This window comes from Moschus berezovskii, chromosome 26 (genome assembly GCF_049115385.1).
Source record: "Moschus berezovskii isolate FMDL1 chromosome 26, NW_MosBer_1.0, whole genome shotgun sequence".
Lineage (NCBI taxonomy): Eukaryota > Metazoa > Chordata > Mammalia > Artiodactyla > Moschidae > Moschus > Moschus berezovskii.
This window is the reverse complement of record NC_142485.1, coordinates 28981229-28994975: the sequence shown is the minus strand read 5'-3', so window position 1 is coordinate 28994975 and position 13747 is coordinate 28981229. Positions and strand designations below refer to the sequence as shown.

The 13747-nt window shown below is 44.1% G+C and overlaps 1 protein-coding gene across 6 annotated transcripts in view; it reads right to left on the bottom strand.

The window, feature by feature from the left end:
- Positions 1 to 13747, bottom strand: part of FAT1 (FAT atypical cadherin 1) — a 126951-nt gene that overhangs the window by 25455 nt on the left and 87749 nt on the right. For all 6 annotated transcript variants that reach the window (XR_016036509.1, XM_055416455.2, XM_088832718.1 and 3 more), the window contains exons 8-12: positions 12260 to 12535; positions 11940 to 12150; positions 1942 to 6009; positions 1200 to 1396; positions 356 to 509 (exon numbers count right to left, since the gene is read on the bottom strand). Coding sequence is in view for 5 of the 6 variants with exons in the window: in XM_055416455.2 (XP_055272430.2) it covers positions 356 to 509; positions 1200 to 1396; positions 1942 to 6009; positions 11940 to 12150; positions 12260 to 12535 (4906 nt within the window). In the remaining variant the exon portion in view is untranslated. The remainder of the gene's footprint in view (positions 1 to 355; positions 510 to 1199; positions 1397 to 1941; positions 6010 to 11939; positions 12151 to 12259; positions 12536 to 13747) is intronic.

Here is a 13747-nt window from a genome sequence, read left to right as displayed (position 1 = left end):
TAAATTTATGGTCACAAGTTCAATAAAACAAACTATATGGAAACCTGATAAAGCAGAAAGCTTGATATACTTTAACTTGAGTTGTTTTCCTTTTTTAAAGAAGGTGATATAAAAAAACTTACAAATGTTAAATCCTTGATTCAAGTAGGTGATATTGCTGCTGCTAATTTTTTATCTCACCATAAACTTTACACAGCTAATTGTTGCTTACCTTTCTAAAAGGTGCCATTTTTGTAGCAGAAGAGTAAAATTTACAAGAACAAAATATAATTTCAAATTATCTGTGTGATCCAAAACCACCTGAATATGTGACTCTGTTGAAACAGAATCTGTATTGCCCAAATTCCACCTTTACCTGTGTCTGGATTTAGTTTGAATTTTTCTGCACCTGGACCAAATAATGTGTAAGTAATCTCAGCGTTGGAACGGATATCTGCATCCGTCGCAGAGACCTGCATGATCAGCTTCCCAGGAAAGGCATCTTCTGGAATCGTGTCAGAATATAAAGTCTACAAAGACGGTAAACAATACCATTAACTTAGAACATTGAAAGTTAACATGACTGCCAAGGGAGAACATAAATCATTTAACTGGGGTCACAGAACACATGGGAAATGAATAAAACTAAAATCCAAGGGGTCTGCAGAACTGTTTTTCTTACAAAAGAGGAGTCAGGTCACAGCTAGCAACCCCCTATGCTGAACTACAGCTCTTCCTTGGTACCCATGTTGTCCTCGCGTTAAAAGCTATGGGCTCCGCAGGGGCAAAAGCCACACCCTGCACCTCTGGGCTCTGGGCTCTTCTAGCAAATGCAAGGGCTCTAAAAACAGTCTGCTGGAGCAGAAGTGAGCTATGTATCAAGAACTGCTGGCCTAATATTCCCCCCTTGCATTACCTCACCCCCAGATGAAGGGAATCCCTTCAGGAAAATGTAACAGCATGTTTAGAGTTAACATACAACTGTAATCCTGTCCACAATTCACAGTATTTTTGAACGATGTTTTCAAGCTTTTTAAATAAACCCCAAAAGTACTTCTGAAACGACTCCAACTTTGGCTCCATCAACCCCATCTCGACTTAAACACTAAGAACTTACAACGTGAAAGACGTGCAGTAGCGCCATGTGACTGCCCGACTGAAAGGTTTAAGAAAGAAATCTGAATTCATAATCTATGAACTTAAAGACAGGAGTAGCCTACCTTTTCACAAACGGGACTGTTGTCATTTGCATCAAGGACTTTGACTTCAACTATAGCTTTGGATGAGAAGGTCCCGTCGGTTGCTGTGATGGTCAGAAGGTAATTGTCCCTTTCCTCTCTATCTAGAGGTTTCTTCACATAGACCTTCCATTCATTCTGTATATTTTCAATAGCAAACTGCCCCAAAGGATCCCCGCCTATGAAATGAAAGGAAAGAGATGACAGTCAAATTTGTTGAAATTGAAAAAAAAAAAAGGAATAAGTAATAGGAAAAACAAATTGTACAAAAGATATATAATTTAAAAGTTAGTTTTTAAAAAATTATTCCATTTATATTTGTTTTACTAGCTTTCTCGTTTACTAAGCCCCAACCCTCAACAAAACCAAAAAAACAAAGCAAGCAGCACTAAAATGTGTATCTGAACACTGCATTAAGCCAAACAGAATTTAAAGACTATCAGTAACACTTTCATCTACACTGCGACTGTATTTTTTGTAATATCTTTTTCATATACTATGTATAAAGTTCGACAGAATGAATCATAAAAATCAAAATCTGACTAATGTAACAAGGATTGGCCTTGCTCAGGCAAAGAACTTGAAATATAAAGAGATTGCTACTTTCTACTTATTTTAAATATACAATTGAATCTTTAACTCTCAACTGCCATAAAATAATGTATCTCAGAATCCATGCTTCTGATACCACTTGATTTGAAATTAAGCTGTTTACATGTGTTACCTGTTATGTAGTAGGTAACCTGTCTGTTGATCTCCTCAGAATCGGCATCCGTGGTGCTCACGATGGCAATCACGCCCCCAGGAGGATCGTCTTCACTCACGGTCCCTTTGTAGATCTCAGCCGTGAACCGAGGGGGGCTGTCGTTGACATCAGTGACGGTAACATCCACAATGGCTGTGGAGGAAAGCTGAACCTTCTCACCGTGATCTGACGCAACCACCTTAATCTGGTAGCTGTCTCTCTTTTCATGGTCCAGTTCCCTCAGCGTGGTGATCCAGCCCGTTTCCATGTTAATGGCAAAGGATTCGATGATGTCCACGCTCTGTGACTGATCTAGATTATACATGACCTGGCCGTTGCTTCCTGAATCCAGGTCAGATGCCCTGATCTGAATGACTCTGCTCCCCGCTGGCAGGTTTTCAACAATAAAGGCCTCGTATGGACTAGACTCCAAGACAGGGCTGTTATCATTGGCGTCCTTCACCTGGATGCTAACGTCGACAGAAGCCACCACCTCATAGTCCCCGTGAGTGCATCTGGCAAGCACGGAAAACTGGAACCACTTTGTGGTCTCGTGGTCAAGACTCTTCTCCAGTTTCAGCCTCCCGCTCTGCCTGTCGATCACAAAGAACTCATCTCTGTTGCTCTCGGGGGTATTCCCTTTGACCAGGCTGTAAAGGACAGTCCCACTGTGTTCTGCCCGAATGAGGTCTATTTCGGTTCCGATGGGCACGTCTTCAGAAACCGTATAGGTGTAAAATGGCTCTGAAAACCTGGGAAGCCGCATTTCTGGTGGGAGCACTTTAACGTAGATGGGAACAACTGATTCTCTTTGTGGGGACCCGTTGTCCAGAGCTCTGACAAAGAAAGTGAAGACCTCATTCTCCAAGCCAATTAAACTTTCCTTTGTAGTAATTACGCCGGACGCTCTGTTGATCTCCAAATTCTCTTTAACGCTTTCAGAATCTGCTTCAATGGCATAGGTGATGTCGGCGTTGGAGCCCTCGTCGGCATCACTGGCGAGGACTTTGATGACTGACGTCCCTTTGGGAGCGCTGGACCCGATGTTCACCTCAAACCTGGTTGCTCGAAACTGTGGGGCATTGTCATTGTCGTCTGTGAGGATGACGTTAATGGTGCAGAAGGCAACCTTGCCTCCAGCGTCCTTGGCCATGAAACGAATGGGGATGACTTTCTCTGCTGGGGTTTCTCGATCAAGCTTTTCTAAAGTGAAGATCTGCCCCCGCTCGTTTGTGTAAAACCGGTCTCTGGCGAAGTCATTGACAATGTGGTAGGTAACATGACCATAAATACCCGAATCCCCATCGGCTGCTTTGACCTCAGTCACCAGAGTGTGCAAGGGAGCGTTTTCAGCGAGCTCCACTTCATACTCGTTTTGAAGAAACACGGGACTGTGCAAATTGCCTCCAATCACAGTCACGTGAACCTGAGCAGAACTCCTAAAAACTCCATCTGACGCAGACACCTGGAGGGTGTAGGATGGCTTCAAGGCGTGCCGGCGCAGGTTTGAGAGCGTGATGATCCCTGTCTTGCCGTCGATGACAAAATTCTTATGGTCATTGCCAGACAGGATGGAATATTCCAACTTGTCTGCGTCTGAACTGTCTGCATCATAGGCCCTTACACAGGTCACAAAATGCCCGTGGGCGGCGTGCTCACTAATTCTGGCTTCATAAAGCTGCTGGTCGAAGAGAGGAGGGTGATCGTTGAGGTCGGTGACGTCCACCGTGACAACCACGTCACTGCTCAGAGGGGGCATGCCGCCATCCACAGCCCTCACGGAAATCTGGTGCTGCCGGAACTGCTCGTAGTCCAGAGTCCTGACCAGCGAGATGAGGCCAGTGCCGCTGTCTATGTGAAAATGATCATGGCTCTTGCTGTGATTCCCCACCATGTGGTAGGAAATCCCTCTGTTTGGTTCCGAGTCGGCATCTGTTGCTCTGACTTGAACCACAGACGTTCCAATGACAGATGCCTCGGACAGGGTGGCGGCGTAAGACTGCTGGGCAAACAAGGGAGGGTTGTCGTTGATGTCCTCCACGATTATGTCCACAAAGACTTCGGCGTGAGCGCCGGTCAAGGAGTCCGTGGCTCGGATGCTCAGCTTATATGCCGGGTGGGACTCGAAGTCCAGGGGCGCCACGACACTGATAACTCCGGTGTTGAAGTTCACAGTGAACTGGCTGAAAGGGTCACCCTCAGTGATGCTGTAGTGCACTTTCAGGCCCTCGGGGCTGTTGGCTTGTACGTGGACCACGGGGCTGTGCATCTGTGCGTTCTCTGGGATCTCAGCACTGTAGAAAGGCTTTTCAAACACGGGCATGGCTTTGTTCATCACGGTGATGGGGACGATGACCTCGGCGGAGAAAGCTGGATCTCCCCCATCTCTGGCGACCACTGTGACAAGATACTCTTTATTTAAAGTGTCAGGTTCAAACGGTTTTTTCAGTGAGATCTCCCCAGAGGATCCAATCTGGAAGTGTTCATGGTGCTCCTTGAGGTAGTAATGAACCTCCCCATTTCGGCCGCTGTCCCTGTCGACGGCGGTCACGTGGCGGATAACCTGGCCCACGGCGGCATCCACTTTCACCAGGGCGTAGTAAGGGAGGTTGACAAACACTGGGGTGTTATCGTTCTGGTCCTCGATGACGACCTTCACGATGGCGTGGGCCACGGCCGGAGGCTTCCGCTCCCGCGTGACCTCCACCACCACGTCAAAGGCCTCCTGCTGCTCGCGATCGAATGGTATGCCGGTGGTCGACAGAACTCCGGACGTGCGGCTGATTCTGAACCTGTGATCCGGGTTCAGGATGTGGTAGAACAGGGGCTCGTTGATTGGATTCCCAAGGGCAGTTATGACAGCTAACGTCCTGACCTCGGTGGAATTCTCTTTCACTACGGCAGAGTAGAAATCCTGAGTAAATTTCAGCTGACTCTCCTTGCTTTCTTTCACGTTAATTTTGACGGCCGCGAAGCTTGCGAACCTGCCGTCGGAAGCTCTGACGGTTAACTCATAGCGGCTCCTCAGCTGAGTCGTGTTCTGCACGGTTATGGTTCCAGTCTTGCGGTCCATCAAGAACTTCTCCCCAATGTTGCCTTCGGTGATGGAGTACATTAACTGTGAGAACGCACTTGAATCAGCATCAGTGGCATTCACCGCGATGACCCTGACTCCTCTGTAGGTTGGCAGCAAAAGAGATGCTTCATACAATGATGCGGAGAACACAGGAGGGCAGTCGTTAATGTCAATGACGTGTATAGTCACATTGGCTGCATATTCAGCAAATAAACGTGGTGTCCCCATGTCATGAACTTGCACAGTAAAGTGAAATGTGCTTGCTTCTTCATAGTCCAAACTTAGGACTGTATGAATAGCACCAGTGCTAGAATCAATGGTAAAGTATTTGTGTACAGATGGTTCAACAATGTGATAAACAAGCAAGGCATTTGATTCTTTATCGGCATCAGTGGCTCGAATAACTAATGGGACGTTCCTGTCTGTTAGGACCACGCTGTTAATTGAAGCTGATTCACTAACGAGCCCTGTATACTCTGCTTGCATAAAAACTGGCAAGTTGTCATTTTCATCCAGCAAGTGCACCAACACGGTTGTGTTTGTAGACAAACCAGCCATGTTAGTTCCTTGTACTGTCAATGTATAGATGGGCAAGGTTTCAAAATCCAAAGCTTTCTGAGTGATGATACTTCCAGAGTGTGGATTAATATCAAAGGCATCAGCTACATTTCCATCCTTTATTTCATATACCACTGATGACTGGCTGTGGGCTGTAACCATTCCGACAAAACTCCCAAGGCCGACAGTTTCACTAATTTCAACAGAATATTCTTTTGATGTAAACTTGGGAGAGGCGTTGTCGGCAATGGTCACAAAGACCCGCACAGAGGTCATTTCACTCATTGGTGGGTCGCCTTTATCTGTAGCTTTCACCATTAAGTCATATGCCACCTGGTTACTTCGATCTAATTCTCTGGCAGTTTTTATGGAGCCCAAGATGGGGTCGATCGTAAAAGAATTTCCAATGTTTCCTGGGAGGAGACAGAGAGAAGCATGTTGAGAGAAAAATACAAGGACCGATCAGCATTCGAAGGGAACTGGATTCATTCAACTTGTCTCATTTCTCAATGTGTTTCATTTCTATCCACCTAAACTAAGGCAAACTTTTCCAAGTTTTGTCTATAAATTATCAAAAAAACAAAAAAACAACCCAGAATTAATATCTCTATGCAGCTAAAGTTAAAACTCTCTCTGGCTGAACCAGGAATGTGTTGTGGAAAAAGCTGAGTCTCCTTCATAAAGCAGTGAAGTTAATCATTTCCGAGAGTCCCTCAAACCCCCTTTGGGATGTATTCATTGCTTGCAAATTCTCCAGAATCTCATATGAAAGGGAAGACTTCAATTAAATTCAACAAACTTCAATAGTGAGTCCTCATTTTAAACATCTGGGAACTGATGAAGAAGCCTGTATGGAATCTGCCCCACTTTCCAGGTTTTGAAGATTTCAATAACATTCCCTGAATTTTTTTCAGATCAATTTAATTTCTAGGTGAGTGTTTCTCAACCCAGAGGCGATCTCACCCAGAGGGACGTTCAGTCCTGTTTGGACATATTTTAGGTGACCACTACTTGTGGAGAGAGGGTGCTCCTACCATCCATTGGGTAGCGACCAGGTGCTGCAAACACCCTACAACACACAGGACAGCCTCACAACAAAGCGTTTTTTGATCCAAAAATGTCAATAATGCTAACATAGAAAATCCTAAGATAGTTCTTACATTATCTACAACAGCTACACGTACAACTCCACGATATTCCGTGGCTTTGCATCACTGACTGAAACCTATCTGAGGAAGCCAGTTTACTGCAGTTACACAGTTTACTATCTTTTTGGAGAGATCACGGCAGTGTGAGCATCCTCAGATTCGATCCATCCACAAACCCTTCGTCCGTTTCCTGTTTTCTAAACAAAGAGTCCAGAATCATTTATTTGAGTCATAGAATTGAACTTATTTTCCCCAAACAAATTCTTACACTGATGCAAAACAAGGCTGACTTGCCTCTTAACTGCTTTCTCAAACTCATGCTTTCCTCCAGGTGAGCCATCAAATGTGGCCCCTTCATGGACCAGAAATACCCAGAGTGGCTTGCCAATCAGGGGCTCAGGGCAGCACTCCCTTCCCCACACCATTACTAGTAAACACTTCCTCAACGGCCTTCATTTCCTTCCTTTAATACATTTTCCAAAAAATCCGTGATAGTTCTTCCTGAGGCCAGACCCAGTCTGGTTTTCATTAAGTCTGCCTGGCTCCGCATCCAGGCCCCGGGGCCGTGTCCTGACCTGCAGCAGGACCGAGGCCCGGAACGTCTCCAGACCACGAGGTGCTGAGCCGAAGCCTGGCCTGCGAACGGGGTCACAATGCCTCTGCCAGGCCGTGCAGACACTAATTTCCGGCCTGTCTGTATTTACAAGAGCCAGTGACCCCGGATCCTCTCTCGCTGTGTTTCAGGCACCCATCGGAATTTCGAGGCCCTCTCTCAGCTACCTGTGCGTCTTCCTGGGTCCACAGCTGTGGCTGGGTGGCTGCCTGGCCCGAGGCAGGGGACCGTGAAAACCTTGGACAACTGTCTGCCTCCCCGCCCTCTACCCTCCTATGTCTGTACTGATAAAGCAGCTGACCAACCTCATATTTTATATTCGTCCATCGATACGCATTTCTCTTATTTTGTACAGTGAAAGCTTCAAATACACAAGGCCTTACTTGGAGGAGTGGATGGATTCTATCTGCACCAAGAGGCTCCTCAATCAGGTAAACTCATCCTCAGTGGGTTGGGCGGGGGGGTCCTCTCCTGGAAAAGCCTTTCCCCCCAGTTATTCTCACTGCCTCTCCATGTACCCGTTCATTTGTTCACTCTTTCAGGCTCTGCCCGAATGCCTCCTTCTTGAAGAACATGACGGTGAGGCGTCCCTGACCGCCCCACTCAATCGTGGCTGGTCTGTCCCGCTACCCTGGCCTTTTTCTACAGCACATCGTATTGCCACTTTGTTCTTATCTGTTCTCCCCCTGGAATGTCGGCTCCACTTCAGCAGGGGTTGTCTTATTCGTTGTTTTATCACCTCTGCCTAGAAGAACACCTGATACTTAGGAGACACTCCACAAATATTTGTTGAATGAAACAACTTTTAGACAAGTATGGAAAGAAAACAAATTAATTACCAAACAGGTTGATCAGCAGCTTGGAAAAAATTAATACATTCATTAAATATTATATTTCTATTCAGGGTTTCCCAGGTGGTACAGTGGTAAAGAATCTGCCTGCCAATGCAAGAGATACAGGAGACTTGGGCTCGATCCCTGGAGGAGGGCATGGCAACCTACTCCAGTATCCTTGCCTGGAAAATCCCATGGACACAGGAGTCTGGTGGGCTGCAGCCCATGGGGTTGCAAAGAGTCAGACATAACTGAGTGACTGAACACGCACATAGATCTGTTTGGTTTTCTTTTCCTCACTGATACTATACTTCAATCACTGCCAACAACCATTTATTACAATCGCTGCCACCCAGCCAGCACCTCATTTAAAAGAACTAACAAAAGGAAAGTGTAAGGACTAACTGGAAATCTGTGATAAAAATTTTCATCAGCAATGTGAAATTCAGAAACAGTCTTGACTACGTGCATAGTTTTACTTTGATAAAGACGGCTCTGAGCTTGTCAATGATAACAAGAAGGTTAAACAGGGACACAGCTGGTTAGTTAATATATTGGATCCTACCCATACATATACTACAGCAGAAACCATCAGATTTGCAGATGGGAAAGCAAAGTCATGTTTACGTGGAAAGACCCTGAGGGCTGCTGAGAGGCTAAAATGCGTCTTTGTCTGATTGAGTAATAGCCACATTCACCCAATACTGAAATACACAGAAGGCATTTGTGGACAAATTAACAGGGCAGTGACAAAAGTCTGTACTAGGTTGGGGCCTCGGTCATTCACTTTAGGGGAGATCATCGCTGATTTCTGCTGCTGCTGCTGCTAAGTCACCTCAGTCGTGTCCGACTCTGTGTGACCCCATAGACGGAAGTTCATCAGGCTCCCCCATCCCTGGAATTCTCCAGGCAAGAACAGTGGAGTGGGTTGCCATTTCCTTCTCCAATGTGTGAAAGTGAAAAGTGAAAGTGAAAAGTGAAAGTGAAGTCGTGTCCGACCCTTAGCGACCCCATGGACTGCAGCCTACCAGGCTCCTCCATCCATGGGATTTTCTAGGCAAGAGTACTGGAGTGGCTTGCCATTGCCTTCTCCACGCTGATTTCTAAACAATCTTAATTTGTTCCTTCTGTATGAACAAGGCAGTTATCCAAACAAACATGCAAATGTGTGCATGTCAGCTGTGACTGTATTATACACACCTACACCCCAAAAGGCACGTCAGAGAGCTGTGCTAAGACCTGCCTCTTCCCACGGTGGACACACCGTGGGTGCCCCCTGCCTAACAGTACAGCAAGCAAGCTCTGTAAAGTTGCAACTGCAATGACATTTAACCTAAGTTTGGGGAAGAAAACCAATTCTAGCCAATACATATTTTTACTGAGTGTCTTCTATTTCCAGAGGTTACAACAGTTTTGAAGACACAATCATCTACTTTAAAAAAATACTATAGCTCAGAGTATGGCACAGATCTATCTCTAAACACATACTATTACTGAAAATATTCTTCAATGACTTCCTTTATCCCTAAAGACTTGACATCAGACCAAACCCTTTGCTCAATAAATTGCTGCTAATTAAACCAGCAACATTATGGCCAGAATTTACAGCTACCCTTCGGAGCTTTATTAAATGACACAAGTCAGGAGCAGGTGAGTATGATTACACTGTTGAACGAAGGCTGTGTGACCATTTTATGGTTCCTTCTAGTCAACAAATTTACAGACACGTAATTCTATCGCATTTTAGTGGCAGTCATTTCCTAAAAATCAAGTGGAATAGTATGATTTTTACATTACCAAATCTATGAAATTATCTTAAGTCCAAATTTTATATCCGAATAGGCCCCTTGTATTATCTGGTTTTTGAGTGGAGACACAGTTCCATTCCTGGAATACCAGATTACTAATCCCATCAGTCATTACAGGCATTTAAAGAATTCGCATGCCTTCAGTCAGACACTGACAATCATATTTTAAACACCCAGTTGTTGAAAATTATGTGAAAGCTAAGGGAAAGTTTAGCATTTTCTCCTACACAAACCCAGTCAGTTTGTCTAGGAGAAAATTATTTTATTGAAGTGCTCAGGCATGCACAAATGGAATGCACTGCTTTTTTTAATGGTTAAATTTCTGAACCAGTGGAAAAATCATCTTTATTCAAGTCACTAACTACACTACAATACATTTCAACACTGCAACCTCAGGCAGTATATGAGGCTTTATTTCTGAGAAATGGCCTAAATTTGGTCATTTTCAGGGAAAATATGAAACTTCAAATATATTAAGAAATAAAAATCGTTTAACCACATAAAATATAGTGATCAAGCACTGTTTTTTAAAAAGTGCTCTCCATTTGCTCAGCTTTGGATTATGTGATCCGGAGTTAGTTATATCCCTATCAATTCTAATACCTAGAAAGATGTATAATTCCTAAAATGCAGAAGTATGGACTTATTTAAAAAAAAAAAAATCAGGTTAAAGGGATGATCTCAATATTCTAAAATCACCATAGGGAAAGAATGGAAGAGAGTATGAGAGTATGCCATTGTACTAAAAACAGCAGAGAGAGATGGGAACTTGGAAGCTGCTTTCTTCATATTTAAGCACTAATATTAACACTAATACTCATAGTATTTGGCATGAGTCAGGCAAGTCCTGGAGCAAGGTAATTTCTGACTGGATAAATCACACGCTCTAAAGCAGATCCCGGCTTCATCAGGGGCAGAACTATTTCGCAAGAACATACATCTGTGGACGGATGGTAGCCCCTACCTGCCAAGGACAAGCATGAATGCTCCTAGCAGGGAACCTGGCACAGAACATGAGAGTCCAGATGAAGACACAAATGACCGAAGAGCAGCAGCAACAGCACAGAATCGCATGCCACTCTGCCACCACCACTCACAGCTGCTCCTCCTCCATGGAATCGGCAGCAGGCCTCTGGTGCTACGCGAGGTGCTAAGTCGCGTCAGCCGTGTCCGACTCTTTGCGATCCCAGGCTCCTCTGTCCATGGGATTCTCCAGGCAACAATACTGGAGTGGGCTGCCATTCACACGTGGAGCTGTCCAGGCTCACAATTCCAGCTGGACTTTCCACCCTTGCTGTCTCCTGCCCGACTCCAGCAGGGCCCCAGCCTTGTCAACATTTCTTCAAGTCCTTGTCCCAGCCAAGAGACCTACTGCAACCACCCTCTTCCATTAATGAAATGCACCTGTGAAAGATGCATGGGGGTAACAGCAGCAGAAAAGCGAAACCTGGAAGGGGTAGGAGTGGCATGGTACCCTTCATCGGACGTGACCCAGTGAGAACTGCGTGAGTCAGCGCTCCTGTCAAGGAGCTTCCTGCTCTGCCCAAGAGAAAATACTCTGACTAAATGAAAAATGTTAACTCACTAGGCCAGCCTTATTCTAAGAGTACTCTGTGGAGGAATGTGACTGTGTAGTTAAAATCATTTTGGAAATCCTGAATTGATCAAATAAAGTTTTCTTCACTGCAGGACTTCTCAGAGCCTTGAATTACGCTAACATTATGAAATCTTTGAGACCATCACCCAAACGTAATTAGGACTCTCTCTCTTTGCTTTCTAATGAATTAAAAGTTCAATTTTTTCCCCTCTTTCTCTTAATAATCAGTTTAAGCAGTTTTCATAGTGATACACAAAAGTCTTTCAACATCTAGAAGTAATTTTAGAAGAAATATCTTTCTAACAAGTGCAAAGTTATAAACCTATGCAGTGCTCCAAAAATACCTGATTCAATGGAGTACAATACTTCAGCATTTTTCCCTTTGTCCTTGTCCAGAGCTGTAACCTGCAACACCACTGAGCCAACAGCAGCTGATTCGTAAACCCGCCCTTCGTAGGAGGAGCTTGTGAACCAGGGGGCGTGGTCATTGGTGTCGCTGACATTAACAACAATCCTTGCAAAGTTGCGCTTTACAGGGACATCTTGATCTCGTACCTAAAAGAATCAGCATATTATCAATCCTGTTAAGGTTAAAAATCCCTCTCAATCACATGGAGCCCTCCAGGAACCAAATGGTAGCAGAACAATGAACAAAAAGCCCTACCATTACTGTGAGAATATGCTGATGAATGGCTTCATGATCAAGCTTTTCTGACGTATAGAGAGAGCCGGTTGCAGGATCAAGACGGAATTTCTTGAGACTCACTGGATCAATACTGCTCTGCAGAGTGTAGATCAGTTTGTTTTTTTCATCTTTATCCACAGCACTGATTTGCAAGATTTCTGTTTCTGGCACTGTATCTTCAGGAATAACAACTTCATATTTTGATGTAGAAAATTGAGGACGATGGTCATTTGTGTCTATTACTTTGATGAATACCTGCAACGACAAAATGACTCATAACAATATGCCTAATTACAATGTTTTAGTACTAAAAAGGAAAAATCTGGAAAAATCAGATGCACATTGAAAAAAAACTAATTTTGAGCAAAACAGAATTCAAACACGAGAAATAAAGGCAGCCAAAATCTGGAATAAAAAACGTTTTAAATTGTTCATTGACATACTACCTGTATTAATATGAGTAAGATAATAAAGACCTTTCTAAATTATTGAGACTAATTTTTAAGAGAAAAATGTAACACACATTTCTTTCTGAAATGCATACTTACTTTCTCTTAGGTCTCCAGAGAAGAGATATTTCTAGATTATTCATGGAAAGATTAAAAATTTACTTTACCAAGTTTTATAGATTGATTTGATTACAGCCATGAAATTAAAAGAAGGAAAGTTATGACCAACCTAGACAGCATATTAAAAAGCAGAGACGTTACTTTGCCAACAAAGGTCCATCTAGTCAAGGCTATGGTTTTTCCTGTGGTCATGTTTGGATGTGAGAGTTGGACTGGGAAGAAAGAAGATTGCCCAAGAATTGATGCTTTTGAACTGTGGTGCTGGAAAAGACTCTTGAGAGTCCCTTGGACTGCAAGGAGATCCAACCAGTCCATTCTAAAGGAGATCAGTCCTGGGTGTTCATTGGAAGGACTGATGCTAAAGCTGAAACTCCAATACTTTGACCACCTCATGCGACGAGTTGACTCAATGGAAGAGAGTCTGATGCTGGGAGGGACTGGGGGTGGGAGGAGAAGGGGACGACAGAGAATGAGATGGCTGGATGGCATCACTGACTCGATGGACATGAGTTTGAGTGAACTCCAAGAGTTGGTGAAGGACAGGGAGGCCTGGTGTGCTGTGATTCATGGGGTCGCAAAGAGTCGGACACGACTGAGCAACTGAACTGAACTGAACTTCCTGTATCAGATTTGCACCTGTAACTATTAAGCTACTGAGGTGAGGATGCTACTTAAAGGTCATAATATCTGAAGTTCTTGCTCTAATCGTTGAGACTCCAAATCTCTACCCATAAGATATTGTGAGTAAGAAGGAAAATTAGGAATGTGCTTTAAAAGTCTTATATTTTTGTGACCACAAACGACACATAGATAGTACACACATTTCTCACTTAAAAGCAATGTTAAGTACCCTGGAGATAGTTCTCTGAAGTATGCCAGCATAGGAGGAAAATCTTAA